General features: G+C 47.9%; 1 protein-coding gene across 3 annotated transcripts in view; it reads right to left on the bottom strand.

Annotated features, from left to right (window-relative positions):
- Window positions 1-27,190, bottom strand: part of BRWD1 (bromodomain and WD repeat domain containing 1) — a 3,236,587-nt gene that overhangs the window by 3,017,836 nt on the left and 191,561 nt on the right. For all 3 annotated transcript variants that reach the window (XM_069636064.1, XM_069636066.1, XM_069636065.1), the window contains exon 9: window positions 18,363-18,463. In XM_069636064.1, the coding sequence (XP_069492165.1) occupies window positions 18,363-18,463 (101 nt within the window). The remainder of the gene's footprint in view (window positions 1-18,362; window positions 18,464-27,190) is intronic.

Below are 27,190 nucleotides of genomic sequence, written 5' to 3'. Positions count from 1 at the left end.
GTTAGAACCTCGTCCTCTACCTTTCCCATGCCGCTGTCCCCTCAGTGGATAAAAGGTGGAGGTATTAGACCCTTGTCCCGATTTGCAGTTGTTTCCTACATTATACTGGTTCTGGGAAAAACAAGACTGCCCACGAAAGGGCCGGCAGGAGCCGCTTCCTGTCTGAGGAGAGTGTTTCTGGGTAATTTGTTGAAGGGACTGGAGTGTTTCAAGTTCTTTTTTAGCTGTTTCAAGGGCATCGTCCACTGCCATGCCAAACAGCTTGGTCTCCTCCACGGGTTTGTTAATCAGTGCTGCTTGGGTCTCTGGCTTGAAACAGGAGTTCCTCAGCCATGCATGTCTCTTGAGCAAGGTACCTTGTGCCAGGGTTCTCCCTGCTGTCTTAGCAGCATCCAAAGTGTTTTTGAGCACATTCTGGTTCACCCGCTTGCCTTCGGAAACAATGGCAAGCAACTTGGTCCTTGTAAGTTTTGGCACTTCCTGAAGGCCTTCTTGCAGAAGGTTCTACTGGACGTCTGCATAGTTGGCCAATAGCGTGGTGTTATTGGCTATACGGGTGGTAAACGCAGCAGCCGTTGTTACCCTTTTTCCAGTGCATAAAGTCTCTTGGATTCCTTATCGGGTGGTGCCTCTCCTATAGACAGGGTAACAGCAGGCCGTTTTCTAGTAGTGGTAACCACTAACTAATCCATGACCCTTGATGTAGGCTGGGTCGGTCGGAGAATGCCGAAACAGCTTCTCCACCTTAGGGTTCATCGCCCTGGTCTGGCATCAACAAAGAAGGTGCCATCTCCTCTTGATTGAGTTCAACAAGGGGATGGCCTGGCTGGCCGCAGGTTTTTCTTTGAGTATATCCTCCATGAAATCAGAATCTGTTAAGGCCTCTTGAGTGGCGATCTGAAAATGGGCAGCCGCCTTCTTCAAGATGGCATTGAAAGCCACCTGGCCGTCCACTGGGGAGGCTTGCCAAGCCGGAGTGAAGGGGGGGAATCTGCACAGGACATTGGGGTCCTGGGTGGGAGTAGGGGACGTCCAGGGTTGAGCATCAACCTGACATCTATCCTCCCAATTATCCGTAACACCTGTCTGATCATCCACATTGTAGTTTTCCAGAAAGGTGCCATCTTCATCCACATCATATGTGTCCATAACATCATCATCTGTTAGGACACAAGTAAACTCCTCATGTGGATCTTCCAAGGTCCTTTGAAACTTGGATACAGGAGTAGAAGGAAAGTCTTCGAGGCCTCTTGGGAGCAAGGGTCTCAGAATAAGACATTTTTCTAATCTGTCCATACATCCCTCAAATTTCTCCCTGGTCCATGAGGATGAACAAGAGGGGTTCAGGGGAGGAAAGGGTTCATCTTCCTCCCTGTGACAGCGAGATTTTTCCCCTAATGTGCCTGACAAAGGCACAGGACTCAACGTAGTCCTGGCGGGGTTTGGGGCACTGTGGCATGTCCCTCGACAAGTCTCTCGGCCGTTCTTTGTGCTTCGCCGCCTCCTTCGACCGCTCCTTCAGCCGAAGTAATCCTTGCGATGCTCTTGGTAATGGTCGGAGAATCCGGGCGGTCTGGCTGAACCTGAGGCTGAGCAGTGGATTTCAACACCACCGGGACAACCGGAGTCTGAGCGGTGGATTTAGATGCCACCGGGAGAATCGGGTGCCAAGCGGTTATTTCGACGCCAACCGGGCCTTAAGCAGTGTCTGAGCGTCCTCCTGGATCGTCTCGACATCCGCGTGTCATTTAGTGTTAGCACCCTTTACTTTGGATTGCCCAGTCGGAGCACGCAACTGCGGTTGCGGGGAAGGCTGCTGATCATTCCAATCAGAGGATCCCATCAAAGATTCTGACGGTTCCGTTGCCACTTTGGTACGCTTTGACAGTGCCGCCGAAGCAGAACCTTGGGTTGTGCGTTTGGTGTTATGATCGTGTGTGCCCCTGTCGCTGGGCGTTTTCCCCATAGCGCGACTCGCATCAGGCCTTGTAGGGTCAGCCGTCACGGACCGAGAGCAGCCCGCCGTTAGGTCAATGGCTTCCGACACAGAGGCCAAAATGGCGCCTTTTCCATAGCGGAGGATAATTACAGCGATGACAAAACCCAGGGAGCAGAGAGGGTGAAAGAGGAAAAGCATACTTGTAAAGAACATGTCCACCCCGAGCCCACTCTCCCTACTGTGTAGGCGGGCCAGAAGTCCCAGCCACATGGACGGCAGCGCCGCAGGAATAAACAGACGTCGAACGTCTGCAGCAGTCTTCGGCATCGTTTCACAGGATTCAACAGTCGAAGTGACTTAACAGGAATAACGACAAAGTCGATAATAAGGACAAAAACACTATTTCTATGTAAGAGCTCTGCATTAGGGCGACCAGAAATCTGGACAGAAAAAAATCTGTGGGACCTCGGCGCGGGAGGGATTTTGGGTACACTACACATCACGTTAGGGATAGTGTGACAGACACGCCTATGCCGACGTCCCCTTTCGATCCTCGAAAGACAAGATGCAATACCCTGCAGTTACCACTGGATGCCGACCCATATGCACAGCATGCAATTCTAAGCAGATTAACAAGCATCAGAAACTAAATTACTCAACCTGCAGGTCTAGTGGAATTTTAAAGAATTATCAAGGCCTAACTTATCCGACTAATGTCTTACTTCGGCGGTACACAATACTGTTGAATTGTTGCCAATTTTATATCTAGGTGGCATTACAAATGATAGTAGAACATTGCTAATCAAATCAAATCGGCTAATCAAGAACATGTTAATTACCAAACTCTGCTAAAAAAACAAATGTAAAAAACTAATGTATGCCTTGGAAAATACACACAGGGAAGTTGCCTCACATATGGCATGACTGAAAGCAATTATAATGCACCTTGCAATACTTCCCGTAACATTGCATGCATCATACCAGATGACACTGAAGAGAGTGTGGGGCCACGAAACCCGTATAGTGCTAGATCTGCACCTAAGAGCAAGCCTTGCTCTTCCACACCTACGGCAGCATGAGAATTCACGCCGATAATAGTACATTCCCCTGCGGATACATGAGTGCAAACAGAGGACCAGTCTAATCACTCACATAGCTTCTGCCGACACACACTGCAATGCCCCACCCAAGAAAGCATGGGAAAATAAACCCAGGAAAAAACTAGGAAAAGGTTCAGTTCTATCAGCCACTCAGATGAAATGGCTATAAAACGAAGCTCCAGAAAGTGAACGAGTAGTCTGCTCGTCACCCACAAACAACCGAAATATGAAATAAAAAATGGAAAATAAAAAGTTCCAAGATGACTGCACTGCTATAGGGTCCGTGTTGCCCGCGCTCCCGGAAGTTCGAAAATCCACTCAATGAGTGGTAGCTGCCCTCCCCAGCACCTGCAGCTGTCGGGGAGCGTCCTGGGGGTGCGGCGGAGCAGCGGGGGCAAGTGGAGTGGCTCCCGGCTCCCTCTGGAGAGACCCGGCATTCCAGCTCCGGCATTTCGTCCTTGGTGCGCCGCGGCCCGCGTTGGACTGCTCTCGTGATTGAGTGGCCAGCAAAGCAGCGTACCCGACGGGGGTGCCCGCGTCTTCTGGCGCCCTCCAGCTCCGGTGGACCTGTAGGGCCAGACGTGGACGAGCGCTTGGGGGCCTCTTTCTTCCCCCCCTTATCCATCCCCGGGTGAACTGTGACGTGCAGCTGGTCCCCCCCGGGGACTGAAGGTACGAAGTGTGTGGCAGGGGGATTGGGGTGGAGTGGGGCGCTCGTGTTGGGACTTGGCCCCCACCCTCCCCTGCCCCGGTGAGGAGCCCACTTGGAGGGGGAGTGGACCCTGCGGGGTTAAAATAGATCTACAGCGTGGAAGGTGTGCCGCCATCGGGGAACTGTTCGCGAGGCGGTGGGAGTGCTCGGCTCCCGTCTCACGCGGGACGCCGCCGGGTGGGGGCGGACTAATGAAGGCACCTGTATACAAACCTTGGGGGTGTTTCCACAGCACACCCCCCTACCCCCCTTAAGCGCCTTGAATTATCCGGGCTTCCCCCCTGGGCGTTTTCCAGTTCTACGGTACCCCCTACACCAGTTTTGGGGCATTAGCCCTTTGGCGACTTTGGGGGAGGGGGAGCCCAGCAGGGGAGATCACGGACAATCTGCTGGGCAGCTGGTGGGTACCTCGGAAAGACCAGATCTAGCCGGAATCAGTGTGGACCTCTCTCTGAGTCCACTTTGTATTGTCTTGACTGGCATCGGCCCCGCCGCCTCCCTTGGCCCCTCAGAATTAGCAAACCCTTGCTCCTTCCTAACAGGCTGAGCAGTTAGTTGGATCATACACATAGAGCGAGGGGGCTGAGGATGTCCAGAAACAGGGGGAAAGAAGAGCCGACCCCCTCAAAGGGCCCTAAAAAGGCAATGGATGGTCCCTTCTCGAAGATGTGGGCGAAGGATTTTGAAACAACTGAGGCCCAAGAGTCTGGGGAATGGTCCCAGGCACATCCTATTTCCTCCGGTCAAGATGAGCAGGACAGGCCTGTTTCCCAAGCCATGCTCTCCAAATGTATGGGGGAGCTGGTCGACAAGATCACGGCTGCGGGAGATGCAGATGGACAAGCAACGTGAGGATTTGGAGGAAGGTCTAAGAGAGATCAAACGGGATATCAACAAAGTGGAGGAGAGAGTTGATACTAATGAGAAGGCCATCCAAGAACTTACAGAAGATGCTAGGAAAGTCGACAACCTCCTGGAAACATTGGCCGCTCCCACGCAGAATCTAGACTTACAAGTTGAAGACTTGGAAAATAGATTGCAGAAAGCGAATATTAGAATTAAATTCCTGCCCGAGGATGTTCCAGACCAGGAGCTAACTCCGACCCTTAGATCAATTTTTGCGAACCTCCTTGAGTCTGATGCGGAATCGGAGCTGCAAATTGATAGAATTCACAGGGTGGGCCCGCGCATATCGGAACCAGGGGCGAGGCTGAGAGATGTCCTGGTGGCCTTCCATAATTACACTAGAAAGGAGAAGGCGAGGAAGGCTGCCCGTATTGCTTATAACGGACACGAGATTTTCTTATATCGTGATTTGGCACAAATAACTGATTAAAAGGCAGCGAATGGGCCCGGTCCTGAGCTATTTACATTCTCATCACGTCCGCTACAGATGGTCTCATCCGTTTGAGTTGATCTTTACCTGGCAGGGTACCCAGCATAAGATAACTATCTGCGATCAAGGTCTGGCCCTGTTGGGCCTGGAAGAGCAACTATCGGTTCCCCCTGAGAGGTTGGAGGCTCGCCAGGCTGTGCGCAAACCTTGGGAATTGTCTTCGGTCAGGCCTAAGAGGGCGAAGAAAAGCCAAAAAAAATTCTCCACCCAGGAAACCTATCAACAATTCAGTGGAGGGCGCCGTTGAGATAGTTGGGGGCTCCTCCACCGCTACCTCATTACATGAGAAGTCTCGGTGGTCTAAGGTTGAGGCTGGGGAGGGCACTCGCCAAAGCTGTTATCTGTTATAGTTGAGTGGTTACTTGTGTTTGTATTTAATGGCAGGGGAGGGGGGGTTGCTGTCTTGGAATGGGATTGGGCTATCCTGCGTGGGGGGTTCTGCGTTACTTATAGGGTCCGGCTCTCGTCTTAGGCTACGAGGGGGGGTCGCGTACCAGCCGGATTTGCCCAGAGGGAGGGGAGGGTGAGCAGGAGGATAAGTGGGGGGGGGGGGGGGGGCTGGCGGGAGTTTCCAGGAGCCCCAAACCAGAGACGGCAACCTTCCAGGTTCGCGGGATCAGGGGGGCTACTTCGCAGTGAGGCAAAAAGGACAACAATGTAAACGGCTTAACTCCCAAATCAAAAGGAAAAAGGTGTAGAGGTTTCTGAGGAGAGAGCGGCCTCACAGTTACGCTACAAGAGACCCACGTTCGCTCAAAAGATACGCAGAGGATAAAATTCAGGGGGTATTCAAGAATGGCTCAAGCTACACAATCAAGCAAAAAAGGGGGTGTTTTGATTGCTCTCCAGGATGGGTTAGACTTGGTCATCGCGAGGAAGCAGAAAGATGACATGGGGAGGTACCCAGCAGTGATTCTGGAGGGAAGGGGAGAGACTTTTACGGTGGCGACCCTTTACGCACCAAACCAAGCTCAGGACCCCTTCATTCAAAAAGCTCTTTCCCGTTTAGGGGGATTTTCCCAGGCCAACATTCTTTTAACGTGGGATTTTAATCTGGCGTGGGACCCCTCAAAAGATCAGAGCTCAACTTCTTGGATTACTCATGGGAAACCCTCCGGGGAGCTGGTTAGGAAGATGCAGGATTTGGCCTTGGTAGACGCCTGGCGGGAGCTACACGGTAATAGCGAGGGGTATACTTTTTACTCACATGCACATAAGGTACATTCGCGCATGGACTACATTTGGTTGTCGAAAATAATTTTGGGCAGAGTCACTGACTTAGAGATAGGTGCAATTTCCCTGGCTGATCACGCGCCACTTATGTTATTGTTGACTAGGGCAAGGGAGACCTCGGGTTTGTGGAGGTGGAGGTATCCGATCGCGCTCTTCAAAGATCCTATCTTAGTTAGAGAAATCGAAGAGGAAATAGTTGAGTTTTCTAACCACAACTGTGGGACGATCCGTCCCCGCTGGTGTGGTGGGATGCCTTCAAGGCAACCATTAGAGGGAGAATCATTGCCATTAAGGCCAGGAGAGAGCGGGAATTAAAACTAGGAGAACAACAATTGGAAGTTAAACTTAAAGAAATTATGGCGCGAATGGGTTCCACACAATCGGCAACAATAAAAAGGGAATATAGAGCAGTCAGAGGACAGTTAAATCTTATACAAACAAGAGCGGCTGAGCGCAGTCTTCTTAAGCTGCACCACAGATTTTACATCAAAGCAAATAAATCTGATAGTCTTCTGGCCAGGCTATTACGAAAAGAGTCAGGCGACAAATCCATTTTGAAAATCAAGGGGGTGGGAGGGCAAGTATACACTAATAATTTAGATATAGTCAGCAAATTCAGCAGTTTTTATGCAGGCCTGTATACCTCAGATGCCCCCTCCCCCCCGGAGCAGCTGACCTACCTAAACACGATTGACTTACCTCAGATCTCGTCTGTTGATAGAGACCTTCTGGATGCCGAGATTACCCCAGAGGAAGTTCGAAGGGTCATTAATACCTTGCCGCCCAACAAGGCTCCGTGCCCGGATGGGTTCATGTCGGAGTTCTATAAAGCACATTAAGAGACCTTAATTCCCCTCCTTACTAAACTGTTTAATTTTATAGGCTCCTTCGGGGCCCTCCCTAAATCAAAGGACGGAGCCAAAGTGATCTTAATTCATAAGAAAGAGCCGACAGATTGTGGATCCTATCGCCCCATAGCTTTAATTAATGCGGATGCTAAAATTCACGCCAAGGTCCTAGCGAATCGCCTGGTTCATATCCTTCCCAAACTGATCCATACAGATCAGTCTGGGTTTGTCAGCGGCAGACAAACATCGGATAATGTGGGGCGGCTGACTCATCTTATTGAAAAGACCGAGAAGAGGGAAATTCCGGCTCTCCTTCTGACAATTGATGCGGAAAAGGCATTTGACAGTTGAGTGGGGAATTCCTTTTCACCGCTATGGCTAAGATGGGCTTTGAGCCGGGCTATCTCGACCGCGTTAGGGCGAGCTAGCAACACCCTGTTTTCAGATTAGCAATCAATGGCCAAATTTCTCCACCTATTTCGATAGGGAGGGGCACTAAACAAGGCTGCCCAATATCACCTCTTCTATATGTGCTTCATCTGGAACCTTTTCTGGCAGCGGTGAGGGCGGCTGAGGATATAAAGGGAATTCCATTTGGAGGCTCAGTCCATAAGGTGGCTGCCTTTGCTGACGACTTGATTCTAACACTCACTCACCCCAACACGTCCTTGCAGGCCGTGTCCAGGGAGTGAACTAGGATTGGTCGGGTGGCAGGGTTATAAGTCAACACCCATAAATCTGAAATCCTTCCCCTCTCGCCTTCAGATATCGCCGTCCAAAACCTTAGTGAAAAGTATAACTTTAGATGGGTCGGTAGTTCCTTAAAGTATATGGGTATTTGTCTGACTAAAAAGGTAGAAGACCTTTACACGGTAAATTATACTCTTCCCCTTTGGAATCTCAAATCACAGTTGGTTGACTGGGGTCCCCTGACTATATCCTGGCTCGGTCGGGTTAATGTATTAAAAATGGCGATTCTACCCAGTTTGCTTTATTGTTTTTCGGCTCTTCCTGTGCCGGTTCGAGCATCCTACTTTAAAGCCCTCCAGAAACTGACCAAGGGGTTCATCTGGTCCTACAAAAGACCGAGGCTAGCTGCTTCGTTAATGTGTGCTCTCCCAACAAGGGGTGGCGTGGACGAGCCAGACTTCAGGGCTTATTACTTGGCGGCGCAGCTCCGCGTCATTAGGGATTGGCAGAGAGATGACAGGGAGAAGGTGTGGAGGCCGATGGATAGGGCAGTGGCTGGCGGAAACCTTGAGGGAATACTGTGGTTGCCGAAACCCGATAGGCCTATTCAAATGTACTGTAGTGTCATAACCACGACTACTGGACAGGCTTGGGACCAAGCAATAAAACAAGCACACATCACTTCCTTCCCCTCCCCTATACTCCCTTGCATGGCAATCCGCAGTTTACGCCAGCATATGCTTGTGAATCGGCCTTCAGTATCTGGCATCAAGGGGTGAAGAATGGTGAGAGATATGTTGGTCGGCGATGAGGTTAAACGCTTTGAGCAGTGCAAAACCGACTTTGGCATAGGGGAGAGGCAGAGGTTTTCCTACCTTCAGCTGAGACACTGGCTCTCTCACCCGTCGATTAAACTCGTCGGGTCTCGCCCTCTCACACTGTTTGAAAAATACCTAGACACGAACTCGGGGGATAAAGGGATTGTGGCTTCTATCTACAAACACATCAAGTTAGGAGACGTCCTGTCGACCAGAAGTTATGTGAAGAAATGGGAGGGCGACACTGGAATGGTGATCAAGAGCCGGCTTGGGCAAATCTCTGGTCGCAGAGTCCCAAACTTACAAGGTCAATTCAAATTCGGAAAATGTGGCTGAAATTGATGTTCCAATGGCACCTGACCCCGGTCAGGTTAAATAAAATATTTACCGATGCGCCTAGGATGTGCTGGAGGGAGTGCGGGGCAGAAGGCTCCTGGGCCCATATTTGGTGGGAATGTCCAAAAATCGACAATTTCTGGGTCCAGGTTCAAAGGGCGGTTATCCAGGTCTTAGGAGTCAGGGTGGGCCAAAACAGAGGGCTGGATTTGTTGGGCTTAAATGGGGTCTTAGCAACCCTCACGGTGAAGGCAGATTGTAAGCTCTACGTGATGATGATGGCGGCAGCCCTGGTATTGGCTCGGAAATGGAAATCTAAAGACCCGCCACAGGAACACGAATGGATGGTTAAACTCTGGCCGCTGGTTGCCTTGGAATGGCTTACTTACTCTATTCCAGGGAGACCATTTGAGGTTTGTTTCGGACTGGTCCAATTTACTGTCCTATCTAACAGCGGGGACCCGCCGGGCTTGGTGTCCCAAGGCTATGGAGCTCCTTGGCATAATTGCTCCGCAAGACGAATCAGACTTGTGAGGGAATGGTGTAGAATAGCCAATATTAGGACCTGTGAAGTTGAACAAATTTGCATTAGCTACTGCTGGTTTCATACGCAAGTTGCAATCTGGCTGGCTCTTGGATGGGGGTTGGGTGGAGAGGTGCTGCGGGGGAGGGGGTGGGTTTGGGGGGACCTCGTTGGTTTTCTGTATTTAGATTAAAACTGCTAATAAAAACTCATGTGAAAAAAAAATGGAAAATAAAAGGGAAGGTGAAGGCTGCAAACAAGAAGGGCGATGAAAGCTGGACTCCTAAATCCATACGACTAACCCAGACACCTGAACATGCCAGACCGAATCAAATCGAAGGCAACCTTGAATCTTATTCCACACCTTTTAAGTGTGGATACTAATTCCACAAGGGAAAAAAAAGCATACAAGAATATTTTGCTCCTACTAGTACTGGTCCATGTAATCTATGCCACCCCACCTCCCAGGCCCGACTTCTCTAGTGCTAGAATGTAGTCACTCTGAATCTAGCGAAGGCTTGAATAGCTTGGAGGGGATGAGTAGGCTATTTTTGGAAAAAGGCAATAACATTCAACACTTTCCACTGTCAGAGGATATAGAAGGCTTAAACAGCAGGCCTATGGAGGAGTATTCGGGCTGTGCTCACATCCCAAGTCAAACATCAATAAATAGGGGCCTAACATTGACCCATAACAATTATGGAAAGAAAAAATATGACCGCCGCCCAGGCCAATCAAAAACTATGAGAAATCCTGATAAGAATCTGGGCATTTACATCAAGAGTCTTTTTTTGTACCACCCGCCAATGCACTCTCCACCGCCGGGCTATATTGCAGCTGCTCCATCTAATATACACACGGATGATAACTTCCGAATATCTAAAAATTGTGGGCCAGCCAAATGTGTAGTAACTGGCAAACACGAATATGTCAAAAAGACAGTACTGGATCAAAGTGAGTTCTTAAAGCTAGGATATGAATAAGAGGATATGACAAAAGTAATATGCCCCCAGATGACACAGGGCAGACATACAGACAATAGCTCCAATACACAGATCGAGAAAAACCAGACAGTGAGCATCAGAAGAAATGGGGTAAGGATGACACACGTTAAGGCACCATCACCAAACATGCACCTTAACACTGAAAGCAATGACAGGACTTGGTTGGCATGGGTGATACGGCCAAAGGTGATGTCAAGACCCTAATAGTCAGACACAAGTGCTCTCTTGGAACACCAGAGGGCACTCCCACTGTACAGAACTGGAAGGTATTTGGAGAGACCTTGAAGACTACGTTATAGCAGCATTATAGGAGGCCTGACCAGTCGATTGCTGATTTGTGGTGGAGGAAATCGCATGCAAATTCCAGCCAGGCAAGGCCCTTTAGGCCGTCCTAAAAGTGCTGTATAATTCTATCAGGAACCTATTAGAACCTGGACTTTTACTCCTTGGAGTATTCGCCCTTGCATTTGACAACTCTTCTGTAGTAGGCATTGTATCTAGTATCTCAATATTAGTATCCTGCATACGAGGTAGTCCAGGTCCCTCTATACATTCTAATTTGTCAGCTTTGGTGGCTGAATCCTCAGACCTGTATCAAACTTCATAGAAATTTCTAAAAGCATCCACAATGCTTGCATTTTGAGTCAATACCACATTACCATCTGTAATAAAGGATATAATCCTCTTGCCTTCTTCAACTTTTTTAAGTCTACTGGCCAGTAGAATACACAGCCTTCTCTCCAAAATCCCAATAAGATGGTCAACCATGAAATAAGGCGTTCTCAGACTTTGTCAACCAGCGATCTAGTTTCTGGCTGGCGTGTAGTGCCCCCTTTCTAGATCTATCTGAAGGTTTGTGATAATTATTTTTTTTCGCCTCTTTCAGTGGCGGCGACCAAACTATGGAATGCCCTGCCTATTGCCTTGCGGTCCACTGTGGCTCATTTGCAGTTCTGCCGCTCCTTAAAAACCCAGCTTTTTTGATCGTTTGTGTAAGGCCAATGCAGTTGTTCAGTAGTCTTGTTAGCGCCAAGCTGCCTTCTGGCATAAGTTGCTCTGTACCCTGTGGTACGAAATGAATAACAAAGTATACATTTTTCTTCTTCACACATTCAGTTTTGTTTTTTAAAAGGTGCGACCAATGGATTTACCTCCGATAGTGGCCTTCAATGAGTCCCAAAAATGAAGAGTGAAATTCAATCTGGTGGTAACTCTCGATAAAACCAGGTCTTAATTAGCCTTACCTAAAGAATAACAGACATGCAGGCTAGGGAGGAAAAATGTACTGGAAACAGACAGAATTACTGGTTGCCTGCTTTGCCACTCGGGAAAGCAAACTTGGGGTACTGCGGGTGGCAGGTAGGGCACATCCCCGGGAGGAAGCAGCATTGTGGCAGAGATATCTGAAGGGAAATGACATTCCTTATATTTACCACCTGACGCCACACCGGAGGAGAATCAAAGAGAAGTTAGAGACCCATGACGCTGGGGAAACATATGAGAACACCTACTTAGCTCTGGTCCGGAGTTGAGATGCAAGAGAATGGTCTAGGATGCTGCCCTGTTATCAGTTACCACACGTTCAAGAACAAATGAGGCTTGAAGGCAATCCTGCCTGTGTAGCTTTTTATTTTTATAAAAAGCCTAAATATTAGGCTGTATAAAGAAGAATAGAGAAAACAAAGAGGGACAGGTAAGGTGCAATCACAGACATCCACAGGTTCAATTACAGAACATTTGTTCTAAGAAATACATAAAAAGGGAGACTGATTGGGTACAGAACAAGACAAACCTAGCAACTAGAGTGATTGCTTGGAATACCCAACACATACACCAGATAACAGGTGAATATTCATAGTATCTGACAGATATTCCCAGATATTAAAATTTGGCAGGATTACCTCAGGGTTAAGTTTAACAGTGCCCCTTCAGAAGAAATTACTGGAGCGTGGAAAAACACTGGCAGAAATAACCCGATTTGTCAATTTGCCTTGGCTAATACCCAAGTGCGACGGCCATATCGAAATCTGGAGATATGCGTCCTGCAGATCTATAGCACACAGGTAATGGTCCCGTGTGCCCATGGTAATAATCTACTACAGTGTTGTCATTTTGAATCAAATAGTCCAGACAAACCTGTTAGCAGTCCTTCAGATAAAATAAAAGATGCCACTGTCCTGTAGGTATTCTGAGCAGAAATAGGATGTAAAAGGAGCCCTCCCTTCTGCATTGTTGAGGGACCTCTTCTATGGCCTTATCCTGAAGCGGAGTTCTGCTATATGCCAATAGCGTCTCTCTTTTCTCAAGGAGTCTGGGAAGAGGAGTCTTGCGAAATCTTGAAGGCAATTGGGTAGGAGCGAACTCTATCCGTAACCCTTCTTGACTACTGAAACTGCCCAGACATCCATGACTTCGGGTTCCCAAATTCTTAAAAAGCAAGCTAAATGCCCTCCCACCAGAGTATCACTCTCCGGCAGGTAGACAGGAGCAGAAGCGGAGGGCACTGCTGCCGTGGAAGGAGCCAGTTTGAGAAAGTGTACGTGAGTTGGCTTGGATGATATTGAGGCTTGCCCGCCTACTGGAAGGGACACTTGAAACATCGTTTGGAGACCTAATTGTTGATGCCACAGGATTCCACTTTGCTTGCAAGGTAGCAGCTCTTCATGACCAGTCAATTTGCTCGCTGAACAATTCCTTGCCGAAGAACGGGAGCTTGATTAGGCTGGTTCGTTGCCTGTTCTCCTGTCCAGACTCTCCTGCACCAGTTCCTGGAGCCTAGGATTAAGGCACTCTAGTCTAGAGCCGACAAATCCAAAATCCACTCCACCGGTAGCTGAATCATTTTATTTCAGTACTGAATTTGCAATGTAAGCTATATATGCAGCGGACTGCAGTGCCAGTCTTAACAAGTCATAAAATAAGCAGTGTTGCATAGCAATTTGCTAGGAAATTCTGTAGGTTTGCTAATCAAATTGACACTTGTGTAGCAAAGCCAACTATTTAAGTTTGCCTATTCAATGAAACACAGCTTGCCCTGCATTTTTCTCTGTTCACTTCAAGTGCTAGTGGAGAGCGCAGCAGTAATCACCTCCTCCAATCTTAAGTGCCAAAGGCCTGCGTGGGAATGCTAAGCAAGAACGCATTTAATTTTCAAATAATTGCCAACCAGAAGTAATAGGGATGATCCTTTTAGTGATATTTTTATTAAGCTTTCCATATCCTGTCTGGCAAAGACAAGTATGTGTTAACTTTATATTTATGTAAAAGACAGTCATGCAGTTCCATTCCTAAAACAAAGTTGCTACATAATGCATAAGTACAGTATTGATACTCAAACACTGCATCATCCCTATGCTTTACAGTAAAGTTTAGGTTAATGTATCCAAATCTCATTGTCAACTATATTTCATTTTGTTGGGGAAGATGCATCATATTGACAAGGTAACACGTTCGAAAATGTACATGACGACACATTCAAATGCGTTTGATGGCAAACCTAGTTCTGCAACTACTGGTTGCATACATTTGTGCAACAGGTGCGAAACGCATTAGTGATGCCATACTCCTTGACATTCTATATTATCACCCTCTTGCTTTATGCCAGCTACCCTGAAAGTGAGATGACCACAAACTACAATATTCCACCTAGTTATCCCAGTTATCTGCTTGCTACGGCATCCACTCTGCTTAGCCTTTTTCTTTCCTTTTACAAAATGAATACACAAAGCTAACTAGATATTTACGCAACATAGTGATCAATAGTTCCATCCAGTCTGATCTACAGAGCTACTGCACTACCATAATACTATAGTTGGCCCCAATAAATTGCTTTGCTTTATGATCATGATTGCATTATATATTAGCACCTGCAGGAGACAGCTGGCCAATGGTTTTCAGACCCTTTTCATCATTTATATAATTGTGTCGATTCATGCAGCTAACCTTTTACATTTTACAGACACTCATCCATGGCTCGGAAAATGTATTTTCCCCCACTTGCATTGTCAAGTAGATTTTATGAAGGCGAGTACCATTTGAAAGGGATGTTTGAAATGTTTATTTAACATACTTTGCAGTGAATGTCAAATAAAAATGTCACTGTGCATGGCTGGCCTCTGGGTGGCAGAAGTTTGCCAAACAAAGCGGGTTTGTAGTGACATGCACCATTTTACAGAAATCACATTTAAATTTGTTGTCATCCGTTGCTATGGGTCGAGTGCATTTCTCTTAAGTCGAATAGGTTAACTAGGTTACCCAACCTGCAGGTCAAGCTGAATTTTAAAGAATGTGCATGGGCCGACTCCTCTCAGTAATGCCTTATTTCAGCGGTACGCAACAAAAAAAAAAAGAAAGGCTGCTCATTTCATGTCTTGGGTACAAATAACTGCTGGTGACATTAATTAACAATATTAGTAATACATTGCTAATCAAATGGGTCGGTTTGCTAATCAAGAACATTTTAATTAGAAAACACTGCTAATGAATTTTTGAAAACTAATGTATGCCTTGCTTCAACCTGCAAAAGTCTTCTTTAAAGCAGCCTCAACTTGGCAGTTCAATGAATCAGATGAAGTGGCTTCCTCGGCTGATCGTATCATGTGCTCGATCGAAACCAGCAGACCCAGAACCACTTGCACTGACGTAGCTATGACCGGATCCCCACACTCTGGGCCATACACCTTCCAACTCTGCCCACTCCCACATCGTCCAGAAACAACCATGCAGGCTTACTTCTCCTCGAATGGTGCCTGAACAGGGAGGAGGGTTTGTGGGGGCGGGAAGGGGTGCAAAATCGATATCGTCCCAAAGGAGATCAATGATGTCCAGTCCAGTTTCCTTTGGAACATTGCACTCTCTGCCAATATTCCCAGACTCTTGCCTGTCCTCCCACCCCGACATTGAAGACGACAAGAAGGCAGTGCAATAGGATCTAGAAGAAGAGGCGGAAGACCTATGGGGCTTCTGGAACTTCTTAGTTTCCCTCTTTATGCCAGATGGCCCATCATTTTGTCCAGTTGTCTCTGGGAGACCTCCTGCCCATGTTGCCCTCCATCTTATAGGAAAACAGGATTGACAGAACAGGATAAATCCCACATATACACTGCCGGCATGCACTGCCACTTGCTGACTCCAATGAGGAACTCCTGCTAGGTAAGCTCCGGCCCCGCCTTCTCCATCTGGAGGAAACTCCTCATCTGTGGGGCGTTGCACTCATCTGTGGGGCCCCACCCAACTCCAGTCACAGTGCTTCTATCACATGGAAGGGGCCCGGCCCTTTCCTTGCAGCAGCATGATATGCCCTGGCTGGTGGCAATGATACCTTGTATTAATATGGTGCACCTTTACCACGGGCTGTGTAGCTGCAGTACAGGCACTTAAGGGAGCTAATTTTACCAAAATGGGTCCTTCCCCCCACGTCTTCTTATTTTGCCATTTTAGTGTTTGTCCTTTATTTTTCCTTCTCCTGACATTGAGGGCATGAAATTCCTTTGTTTGATTTTTGTCTTTGGCGGGAGTCCCCTGGACTCCTCGCCCAGGCTCTAAGTCCTTCTGTGAGGGCAGGAAGCGAGGGAGGAGTCCAAAACCTCACAGCCCTTTGTCTTCCTCCTTGCCTGAATGGGAACCTTGCTTAGAGCCTTCTCCATTGATCCCTGCTGCAAAGTCCCTTACAAGGTCCCGTTTAAAGCCACCATAACAAGGAATCCACTGACTGGGTTTTTGGCTGCAGATGCTGAAGAAGTCCTGCTGCAAAATCATCTTCAATTCGGAGATACTGTGTTGGCTTGGATATATACTTATCTAAAACCTATTAGGATTTCTGTCTAGCTGTGGGTTGTTTTCTCTGAAGGGGAGGCCTTGCATGCAGTGCACCCAGTCCCAGTGCTAGAATCCTGCTAGGGTGTCTTCTGTGAAGCCCCTGGACCCTCTTCTAACTCTAAAGTAAAATACTCACCTGCTTGCCCAGTCTTCCTAAGGAACTCTGACTTTTGCTGACCCTATCCTGACACTGCCTGTGGACACTAGATCCTAGCGACTCCTTTTCTGCCACTGATAACACTCATGCACCAAGAATAAGTGAAAGACATTTAAGGGTTTGGAGAAAATATCTTCCCGGGAGGATAACTCAGCAGCAACGTGCGCGCCTTGGAAGCAAGACGACATTAAGAAACACAGGTTAAATCCCTGTGTCCGCGCTTAGACACCTCTGGGTGTTTAAGTGCATTGTAACTAAGAAAAGAAAAGAAAAAAAAAACAATTACGCAACTAAAAAACTAAATTCCTGTAACAGCGCTTTGGTGCCCGCGGACTGTGTGTGCGCGCTTTAAAAATGCTAAATCAAATAAGTGTTTAAAAGTTATTTACTTGTAAAAGAGTTGGTTGGTAACTAACTCTAAGAGTGAACAGTCACAAACATTATTACTTACCTTCGATGTGTGATAAACTATTCTTAAAAGTATGGTTAACATCTTTTCTTCCTTAGAAACTGTTTTGCCATTCTAATAGAAAGTAGATGTGAAGGTATATTACTCTCCTGTGATTAGGGTGTGCCTCTTCCCAAAAGGTAATGTGTTGGTTTTACCAGATTAGTCCTGTTAGGATAATTGTATGAGTGTCCCCCAACTGGGTCTTGCTTCCCCTGACTTGCTGCTAGTCTGTCCAGAATAAGTCTGCATACGGATGTTGCCTACCTAGAATAACTTTAGTTAGTCAGTGAAGTGTAACATTAGGGTTTACTTTCCCTGTGCTATCTAACCCAGAGTCTGTAGTTTTAACTGTCCCTTATAAGTCCGACATCAGTCAATTGTATAGTTGGGAAAGATCTAACCTGGACTCCTTTTGAGATTAAAAAAGTATATAGGTTTTACTTGAGTTAGCTGTGTGCCATCCTACAAATAAGTTACTGCTCATCTCAATCTGTGTTTCACTGATCTCAAAAGCACCTGTAATTGACTATTACATCCTTAGGTTTTACTCACCTAGTATAACTTATCACAAAAGTAATTATAGGTTTTTACTGTACCTAGAATAAGTGTTCCAAAAGTATATTGTCCAGTTGACTGGTTAAGTGAATTATACTGAAAGTCACTGTACAACTGGTAGGGTCTACTGCCCTTGCATTACTGAATGCAATTGTGAAAGTAACCATTGTTTTTTACTCCCCAAGAATAGGTGTGAAATATACTGTATGTGTATGAAAAGGATTTGACTTCCCCTAGAAATACTGTTCGGTATTCCAAATAAGGTTTATACTTTGGTCTGTGTACCTTCAAGTATAGTGTTGCGTTTTTATAATTGCGATTTCATATAATGTGTTAGTACTTATTTACCCCTAGATTTCTCTGGGCCTACCTGTATTGAAATGAATCCTTTATTTTTACATACATAGTGTTTCAGTGTTTCTTTGGACCATTTGTATTACAATTTCGTTTGTACTGATTCTACAGCCCTCTCTCCCTTCTAAGATAAGCCTGGCTGCTCAGTCTACGCTACCATGTACTCAGGAGGCACAGCCTTATACTGTGAGTGGAGTCTTGTACTGCCTCAGTTGAATAATTTTGATGAAGTTGGGTAGAACTTCAGAAAAACTGTCCTTACACATTATTAGCTGACACTATTGTTATCTAGAATGTTTCTATTCACAGTAATGGCAAGTGCTGGTTAAATGAACTTTCCGCATAACAGTGTGGGAGAACAGCTTTTGCGCATCAAATCTAAATAGGATTTTAATTATTTTCAAATAAAGTAAGCTTTTTTATACTTACTTGAATTTCATAGTGTCGACATCCCACTGCCAAAAACAAACGGTACCATCTGCACCAGTAGATACCATGTACCTCACAGAATCTTTGGCCAAAGGACTAAACTACAAGAAACAAATCAAAATGTATTTTTAAGGCACTGATTTTTAAAAATTTAGGAGATTTTCTAAAATGTTCCAGTCTTACATTTTAAAGTAGACATTGCTCAACTTAAGAACTAATGTATCTTTAGACCTACATTCATAGGACTGGGACATTCTCATTGGCTATTCGAGCAGATCCCCTAGCAGTTATTTTAAAACTATTGCTTTTTCAAGCCCAAAATCAAAATACACAGTAAAGTAGACTAAACTGTAATAGGAGAATATGTCAGGGCATCGTTTCCCCTCCCCCCCCCAAAACCTTTCGTTTTACAGGGTTCGATGGAAAAACTTATGCTTTCAGAAAGTACACAAAGCCCAACTTTTGAAACAAACACCAGCCAAAATGAAAGCATATAAAAAAAAATGTGGAGGAAAACACAATACCAATTGAGTTTACACAAAGCAAATCCATACGAAATTCAATTATAGAATAGTAATCCATAAACAGGGTCCATACCTTCATGAATTTGGGAAGCGAGTCAGTAAGCAGGGCAGAAAGGTTTTTCAGCACCCACATTTTTCACCACTACATTGCAATTTGGGGCTTATCTGGATCTTACCAGCTTTGTGAATGGGAAAGTACAGCAGCAATTAAGGAAGCCATGTGGTCTGAAAACAGACATGTGCCTTCGGTCACTGCCAATCGAGAACTAATACTAGGGTATCCAGAGGTTCATTGTAAACCACATACTTCCTTAATTTTGAAAAGAATCGCCTTCCAATATATTTGTGCTTTCATTCCTACAAGACAACCAGATATTTCAGAGACCTCACTTCTTCACAGCGCGTCCAGTGTGATAAGTATATGACCGGTGAATGGTATGCAGGTGAAACGGGGATAAATGCCACCAGAAACAGATTTTCTAATCCTAGTCGTTGTGCACTTGGATGATTTCCATGATCTAGACCATATACAAGATTAACTCTACAGGGAAATCTCACGCTCCAAGACCTTCTCCCATCCAGACATACAAGGCAGAACCTTGTTTGGTTCACTTTGGTCTAGGGCACGGCAAAATCTAGAGATTGGATCATTTACCATGCTCTCACTAAGCCCAAATTCTAAAGCTATACTTTGTCCAGTCTCTGCAACTTGAACCAAGGGGTTACAAAGTTAATGTCAGAGCTGCACATAGTTAAACTGCTAGCACCACAAAATTAAATTTAATATTTGCTTCCTCAACAGATATTTGAAAATCCAAAGTATAGAAAAATATGACAAATAATAAATTCATCCAATGCCAAAGCCCCAACGTAATCTCCCTTTCAACCCAGCAAGAATCAGGGAATTAATCAGAGAGAACAGGCCCAGACTTGGTTTCATCCCCATAGCTGTACTGCATGGTTTCAATTTAAAAAAAGATTAGTGTGGAACGGTATCCCCTCCCATCCTCCCCAATGTCTATTCTCTCATCCATTAATATTTTTATTTTATTTATTGAGTATTTTGTAAGGCGCCCATCTAAAAAGTGATGTTTCCAGGTGCCAACTAACAAGAGACCCAAGAGGAATAGTTACACCATATTCTTCCACGGCCACCCAGCTTGCTTGTTCTCGTGAATTTACCCAATCAATTGTGGGAGATCTGCACTGCCATAAAATACATCTAGTCCAAACAACAACGGATCTGGGGAGATTCTACAAAGATTCATCTTAGCCAATAGATTTCACAATGCTCACATTTGTTAAGATCTTCTTTAACCTTGCAGAACAGTGATTGGATGCCAACGGGAGTAGGATAGGATGGACCCCCAAATAGTCCATGGAAAAAATTTCTCCACAGTAATGGGAAATGGTCTTTTAGACAGGTAATTTGCTGTACATTCCATAATATTAAGTCCTTTAGATTTCGTATAATTAATGGAGAATCCCAAAACCACCTAAAAATCTTCCTGGGGTTTAAAAAAAAGCAGGTAGGGAGGAGATGAATTTTAAAGATAAAGAAGCACATCGGCGGCATAAAGTGCTATTTCACACGTCATCCTCTCAGCCTCAATACCCTAAACTTCTGCTTTGGCTCGAACCTTCCAGGCAAAGCACTCCAAAGGAAGAGTGAAAATCAGCAGTGACAAGGGACAACCAGGATGTATACTGCTGGAAATCTGGATTGGTGATAAGAGTGCCTGATTCAGCTTAATCCTGGTGAATGGAACAACACTAGAACCCAAATGGAACAGCAAGGACCAAACTTACTACGTACCACCCTTATACACCCCAAATCAACTATGACAAACAGTGTCTAGGTGAATATCAACACCATTCTCACCATCAAATATCAACTCACTAATGGACTAGCAATCATAGGATCAAAGTAAGACTACTGCAATGCTCTACTGGTGGGCACCACAGATAGAAACATCAGCAAGCTGCAAGTTATCCAGAATAACACCCAAAGCGTTGCCCTTGGTCTCTCCAAATGGGAACATAATACAGAAACCAGAAAAAAGGCTCACTGGTTCCCGATTCGCAAATGCATCAACTTCAAAATTCTCTCCGTCACTCACAGCTGCCTTAAACGTAGCCCCGGTATACCCGTTGCAAAGATTAGAAAAAAAACTCAACCAGGGATGTGCTCATCTTACTGCCATCGCCTCCCCCGTGCCTACATGGATCCAGTTTCTCAGTCATTGCCTCCACGCTTTTGAACTCCTTGCCGCTTACCAATCGATCTGAATCATCCTACTGGATCTTCCGAAACCATTTGAAAACTTGACTCTTTATCCAATTGTTTTTACCGGCCCTGTTAGGGAGAATTCTCAGAAATGTGCTAATTACTCTCTACCTTAGAGACCCCTAGCAACTTTGTTGGATTTTGAGGACTTTTTAAACCTATAGAGAGTGAGACCCTTTTTCCCCCCACTCATGCATTTTAATGTGATTTTGAACACTGCTTCTCTTGGTTGTGGAGTCTGACAAACAACATAGGCATCATCTTTTACATTGTGTCACACAGCACCTTCAGTGCAGTGGCACAGCAAAGTCATTCAGATTTCCCCAAGTTTAAATATCTTCTCTTGGATAAACTGTTTCCAAGAGCAGCAAAGTGAAATTGACTTTACTTACATTTGTAACTTTCTAGACCCAACACACTATCTTACAATAGGGGGCTGGAGGGGTTACTTAGTACCACTTTTGTCTAGCTTCTCATGTAACAAATATGTTTCCTTGATGAATGGCTGGTGGCAGTGGTTTACTTTTAACTACCTTGGTGTGCATTTACTGCAAGGTGCGGTCGAAGCTGCAGGAAAGCACCCAAAGGTGCCATTTTTTGTAAAAATGGCCCCAGTCTTCTTTTTTCGACCATTTATTTGTGGAAAGGTCCTTCTTGAGATGTACTCTGCGCACCAAACCAGGTTTGGTCCCTTTGTTCATTTTGCCTTTGGTGGGATTCACAAGTGAAGCCCGCCTCTGGCTCCAGGGTGTCTGGCGGGGGCAGGAAGCAAGGGAGGTGCCCAAAACTCCCTTGCTTAGTCTCCTAGGAGACAGGAATGCACTCTTAGGTGAGTGGCCAGCTGGTTGTCTGGCAAGGACAGCCACCCTGTTGGTGACTGACAGCTGGGCTGGAATGAATGGGAGAAACCTGCATAAAGGGCAAGGCTTTTTGGCTTGAAAGGCAGAGTCGTCCACTGGACGAAGGAATCCGAAGAAAAACGGACGCCTGCTGCAACTCCTGGACCGTTGGTTTGCCCAGTGAAGCCCTGCTGCTGTGCTGGAACTATTTTGTTTCGACTAGAGAAGCCCTGCAAAGACGACTTCTCCCTTTGAGTTGGTGGGACCAATCAACTCCCAAGTAAGCCACCTGGACATCCTCTCGGAGCCAGTTGAAATTCCACTGCAGTTGCTGCTGGAACTGAATAGCTAGGGAGAGGAACACTAGATTGTGTGCGTTGCTTTTAAGCTGGCCAAGAGCTCCAGGAAGATCCTCCGGACTCCCAGGAAGCAGGACTGACCAAACCTGAGCCACCTCAACAGAGTGCTGGACCCCAGATGCAAGGACAGCCCATCTCGACAGCCAAGAACCGTGGAGTTGCTATTTGCGGTAGACGCAAAGAGATGAAACACCGAAGTGCCACTTGTTTGAAGATTGCCAGTTGCGATCTGTGACCATGCCAGTGCAGGAGTCCCCAGAAGTCCTCCCTCTTGTCCCCACGACGGAGGCCCAGGAACACAAGGACCTGCAGAGCTGCACAGGAACCGAAGCCATGGAACAACCTACTTACCTGTAACTGTTGTTCTCCAGCATGGGTCTGGCAAGGATTCACATGCTCATGAATATTCCCCGTCGTCAGGCTGGGAATCCTTGGTAAAGAAAAAAATCAGTATCAGTTTTGTTTCTGATCTGTCTTTCCTAGTAGTAACCAATCACTGGTCTCTGGGTCATACTGCCACAAGCCAATGACTGCCCTCTCCCTAAGCCCTGCCCCTGGCAGCCATCCTCAGATTTGGTAGCATGTAAAGTGGCAGTATGACCAAGTGAAGAGCCGCAGAGAGGTAGGAGGGAGAGTTTGCATGTGAATCCATGCCAGACCCATGCTGGAGAACAACAGTTACAGGTAAGTAACTTGTTCCTTCTCCAGCATGGGGTCTGGCATGGATTCACATGCTCATGAATATAAGAATACATAGCAGTACACACATGCCCAACCACGGGAGGTGGCAAGGCTCAACATTAAGCATTACATAAACTCAACATTAAGCCACTCTTACCTCCTCACCAGGCCCACCTTCAGGCGAACAGGTTGAGCAGCACTGCTTGGCCAACCCTGGACTCCTCCCTGGAATCCCGGTCGACGCAGTAGAATCTCGTGAAGGTGTGCGTCAACCTCCACGTTGCAGCCCTGCAGATGTCCAGCAGGGGCACACCAGACAAGAATGCCGTAGTAGCAGTGATCGCTCTGGTCGAATGGGCTATCGGACGGCCGGGCAATGGTCAGTTTGCCAACCGATGACAGTGCATGATGCAGCCGGAGAGCCATCTGGAAAAGGAAGCCTTCGAGAGGGTCTTCCCTTGATTCACAGGTCCAAAGTTCAGAGAGCTGTGAGGTCTTCCAAAAACTCTTCGTGCGGTCCACGTAGAACTTCAGCACTTCAGTACTCTAGCTACATCCAGCGAGTGCAAAGTCCTCTCGGCCGGCGACGAAGGCGACGGGAAGAAAACTGGCAACACCAAGGGCTCATTGAGGTGGAAGTCCGACGGCACCACCCTTGTTTCGTGGAAAGTCAAGAATGGAGGCTTGCAGGATAGGGTCTGCATCTCTTCCACTCGTTGTGCAAAGGTGATGGCCATAAAGGAACGCTGTTTTCCACGACAGAAATTTCAACGGTGCTGAATGCAGAGGTTCGAATGGCGGCCCCATGAGCCTGGTCAGCACCATATTGAGCTCCCACGCCTGGGCCATAGCCTTCACCAGCGGGAACGATCGGAACAGTCCCTTCATAAACTCCTTCACCAGGCGATGAGACCACAGGGATGACCGTCCCGTAGTTCTGGTGTAACGGGAAATCGCTGCAAGATGGATCTTGATGGAAGCGTGAGCTAGCCCCGCCTTGACCAGCAACAGCAGGTACGGCAGCACTTGAGGGGCCATATTTCGCAGAGGGTTAATCTTCTGTGCACGGCACCAGACAGAGAACCTCTTCCACTTGTGTCCATAGAACTTCGTTGTGATGGAGGATGGCGCCTCCTTCTCTGGAGAGAAGATCTGCGTCCGTCGACAGTCTGACTGGGGGGGGGGGGACGCTGACAAGTCCAGAAGGTCTGGGAACCAGATCTGTCTCGGCCACGCCGGTGCGACGAGGATCATCCTGCACCGGGACCTCTTGAGTTGATTAATCGGAGCAGCAACGGCAACGGAGTGAACGCATACAGGAACATGCCGTCCCAGGAGAACGAGAAAGCATCGCCCATGCTCCTAGGCTGGGGAAACCTGCTGGCGACCCTCTGGCATGTGGAGTTCGTCGCCGTCGCAAACAGGTCAATCTGGGGTTTGCCCCATCGCTGGAAAAGCCGAACCACTTGATCCCGACGTAGCTCCCCGCTGTGTGAGTCAGCGATGGCGTTCTTTATTCCTGCTAGATGGAAGGGCACCAGAAACATCCCCCAAAGGCGCACCAGGTAGATGCACGAGGACATCATTCCGAGCAGGGACTTGATGGATCTCACCCCGGCCTTGAATTGGTAGTGTTGCCCCTGGACTACGAATCTGAGAAACGTCCGGTGTCCTTTTAGAATGGGGATGTGGAAGTAAGCATCCTCCAAGTCCAGCAACAATAGGAAGTCGCCCTCCTCCAGCTGTCCCAGCACGTGCTGGAGGGCGACCATCCTGAACTTTTGCGCCTTGATGTATTTGTTTAACCGCCGCAGGTCGAGGATGGGGCGCCAACCGCTTGTCTTCTTTCTGACGAGGAAGTACCTGGAGTATACTCCGAAGCCGCGGAGCCTCGATGGCACCTTTCTTGAGCATCGCCCTTACTTCTAACAGCAGTGAGGGTCGTGATTTTCCTTCCTGGCCACGGGAGGAATGCGGGGGCACTTTAGAAATTCGAGTGTGCCCGTGGGCCAGGGCATCCAGCACCCAACGGTCGGTGGAGATGGACTCCCACACGCTAACGAACTTTGCCAGCCGGCCTCCCACCGGGGTGCTCAGGTGGGGGCCCAACGCTACGATTGGTTCAGTCCTGCTTGGAGGCGGCCTTGCCACCTTGGCCACGACTACATCCTCCTGACTTGCCGCGTCCACTGTAGGCCTCCTGCGACGAGGAGCGGGTAGCCTGGCGGTACGTCGAGGAGCCGCCACCGGATCCCTTGGAGGCACCCTGTCTTCCTCCGGCGTTCGAAACGGCGGCCATTGTTGCTGCAACACTCCCAAGGCCCGGGCCGTCTCCGTGTCGGCGTGATGGCCTGAAGCGACTCATCCACTGTTTTTCCAAACAGGTTGTTCCCGTCGAAGTGCATGTCCAAAACTATGGTTTGCACATCCTGGCAGAAATCAGTTGCCTTGAGCCATCCCCGCCGTCGAAGGCAAACACCGTTGCCCAACTGGCGGAATCCGGTGTCAGCGATATCCGTGGCCATCGTTATGGCATGGTCCGACGCCACCTCACCTTCCTGCAGGATCTCCAGGGCCTCCGACCTCTTGTCGTCCGGTAGGAAGTCCAGCAGAGGAGCGATCTTTTACCACAGCTCCCCGTCGTAGCAGGCCACAAAATCGCTAGGGTGTTGGCCGCCTTAATTGTCGCCGCCGAAGATGAGATGACTCGTCGTCCCATGGCGTCCAGTTTCTTTCCCTCGCCGTCAGGTGGGGAAGTCGAAGTGGAGGATGACGCCCCCATCGCTTTCTTCTTGGCCACCGCCGAGATGACCGAATCCGATGTCGGCTGTGCCCTAAGGCACAAAGGGGCAGAATCGGGGACCCGGTACTTCTTCTCGTACCACTCCCTCTTGGCAGGCGTCGTGGACTGGTTCTTCAGGGGAGCAAGTCCCTCCTCGCAGGTGTCATCAATCAATGGTACCGCCAGGACCGTCTTCCTCTTTGCCTCGTGCCGCTTATAGAGGAAACCTTCCCTCTTCTGTTCCTCAGGGCAGAGCTGAAAAAGCTTGGATGCCCTGGCAATCATGGCGTGGAAGGAGCCAATTTCGTCAGGGAGGGAGGCCAGAGGGAGTGGTGATGGAAGGCCCGTCCCATTGTCACCACCGTTGTCGTCATCATCTGTCCCCGTCGTGGCCATATCCGTTCCAGTGTCATCCCCTGGGACAGGGGAAGGCGAAGGATGAGCAGGCCGCGAGGGCTGTAAAGGCGGGGGAAGGATGAACTCTCCTCCGCTTGTTCGGAGGGCTTCCAGACGGGCCCGGCTATGTTGGGTCATCCGTTGGGTTGTGGGGCAATCTCGTCCTTATCTCTGTGCATAAGGTTTGGATTGCCATCAAAAGGCGGCCAAGTGGCACAGCGAGTAGAGCGTTCACTTTGACATCCGTGCAGAGCCTGCTATCGCAGGTTCGAATCCCGGCGGGGCCAAAGTAAGCCTTTCATCCTTCCGAGGTCGATAAATGCGCACCACACACCGTGGGTAATAATAAGCAGCGCTCAGATACCCGAGGGTTTGTAGAGCTATATAAAAGTGCCAAATTATATTTATTATTATTATTATTAAAATGGCCATCGAATTGTCCTGAGGCTCCAGCCCCGGCCGCGACGGGCATGATTGTTGCTCCTCCTCCACGGGAGTCTCGTCGGCGCCACCGTCGCTCTCTTCGTCCGCCTCCTCAGGGTTCCCCCTGTGGGGCCGGTCCTCCTCGAACCTCTTGTTGAGGCCCTGCACAACTTCAACCAGCTCCTCCTCAGAGGCTGTATCCGTGTCCGTGACTGCCACCTGCCCCCCCCCCTCTTTCCACTGGGGTCTTCACGGGGGTCTTATCGATGGGCTGAAAAGAGGATTCCCTCCGTGGAGGCAGGGAAACTCTGGGCCCAGAGGTCGCCTCCACATGCTTCGCCAGGGCCGGCACGACTCCATCGATAGAGGCCTTCTCCTGGTGAATCAAGGCCTTCACCACCTTGGGCGCGCTTGAGGCCTTCACCTTGGGGGAGGGGTCACCACCTCGCTCCCCCTCAGCTGATCCCTTTGAGATCGACCGGGGCCTCTCCAGAAGCTTAGCCGGGTTCTCAGATTTTCTCTTTCCCGAGCTAGAGC

Source organism: Ambystoma mexicanum, chromosome 7p, assembly GCF_040938575.1.
Source record: "Ambystoma mexicanum isolate Mex_15411 chromosome 7p, UKY_AmexF1_1, whole genome shotgun sequence".
In the NCBI taxonomy this organism is placed as follows: Eukaryota; Metazoa; Chordata; class Amphibia; order Caudata; family Ambystomatidae; genus Ambystoma; species Ambystoma mexicanum.
The sequence above is the reverse complement of the archived record's forward strand: the minus strand, read 5'-3'. Positions and strand labels throughout refer to the sequence as shown.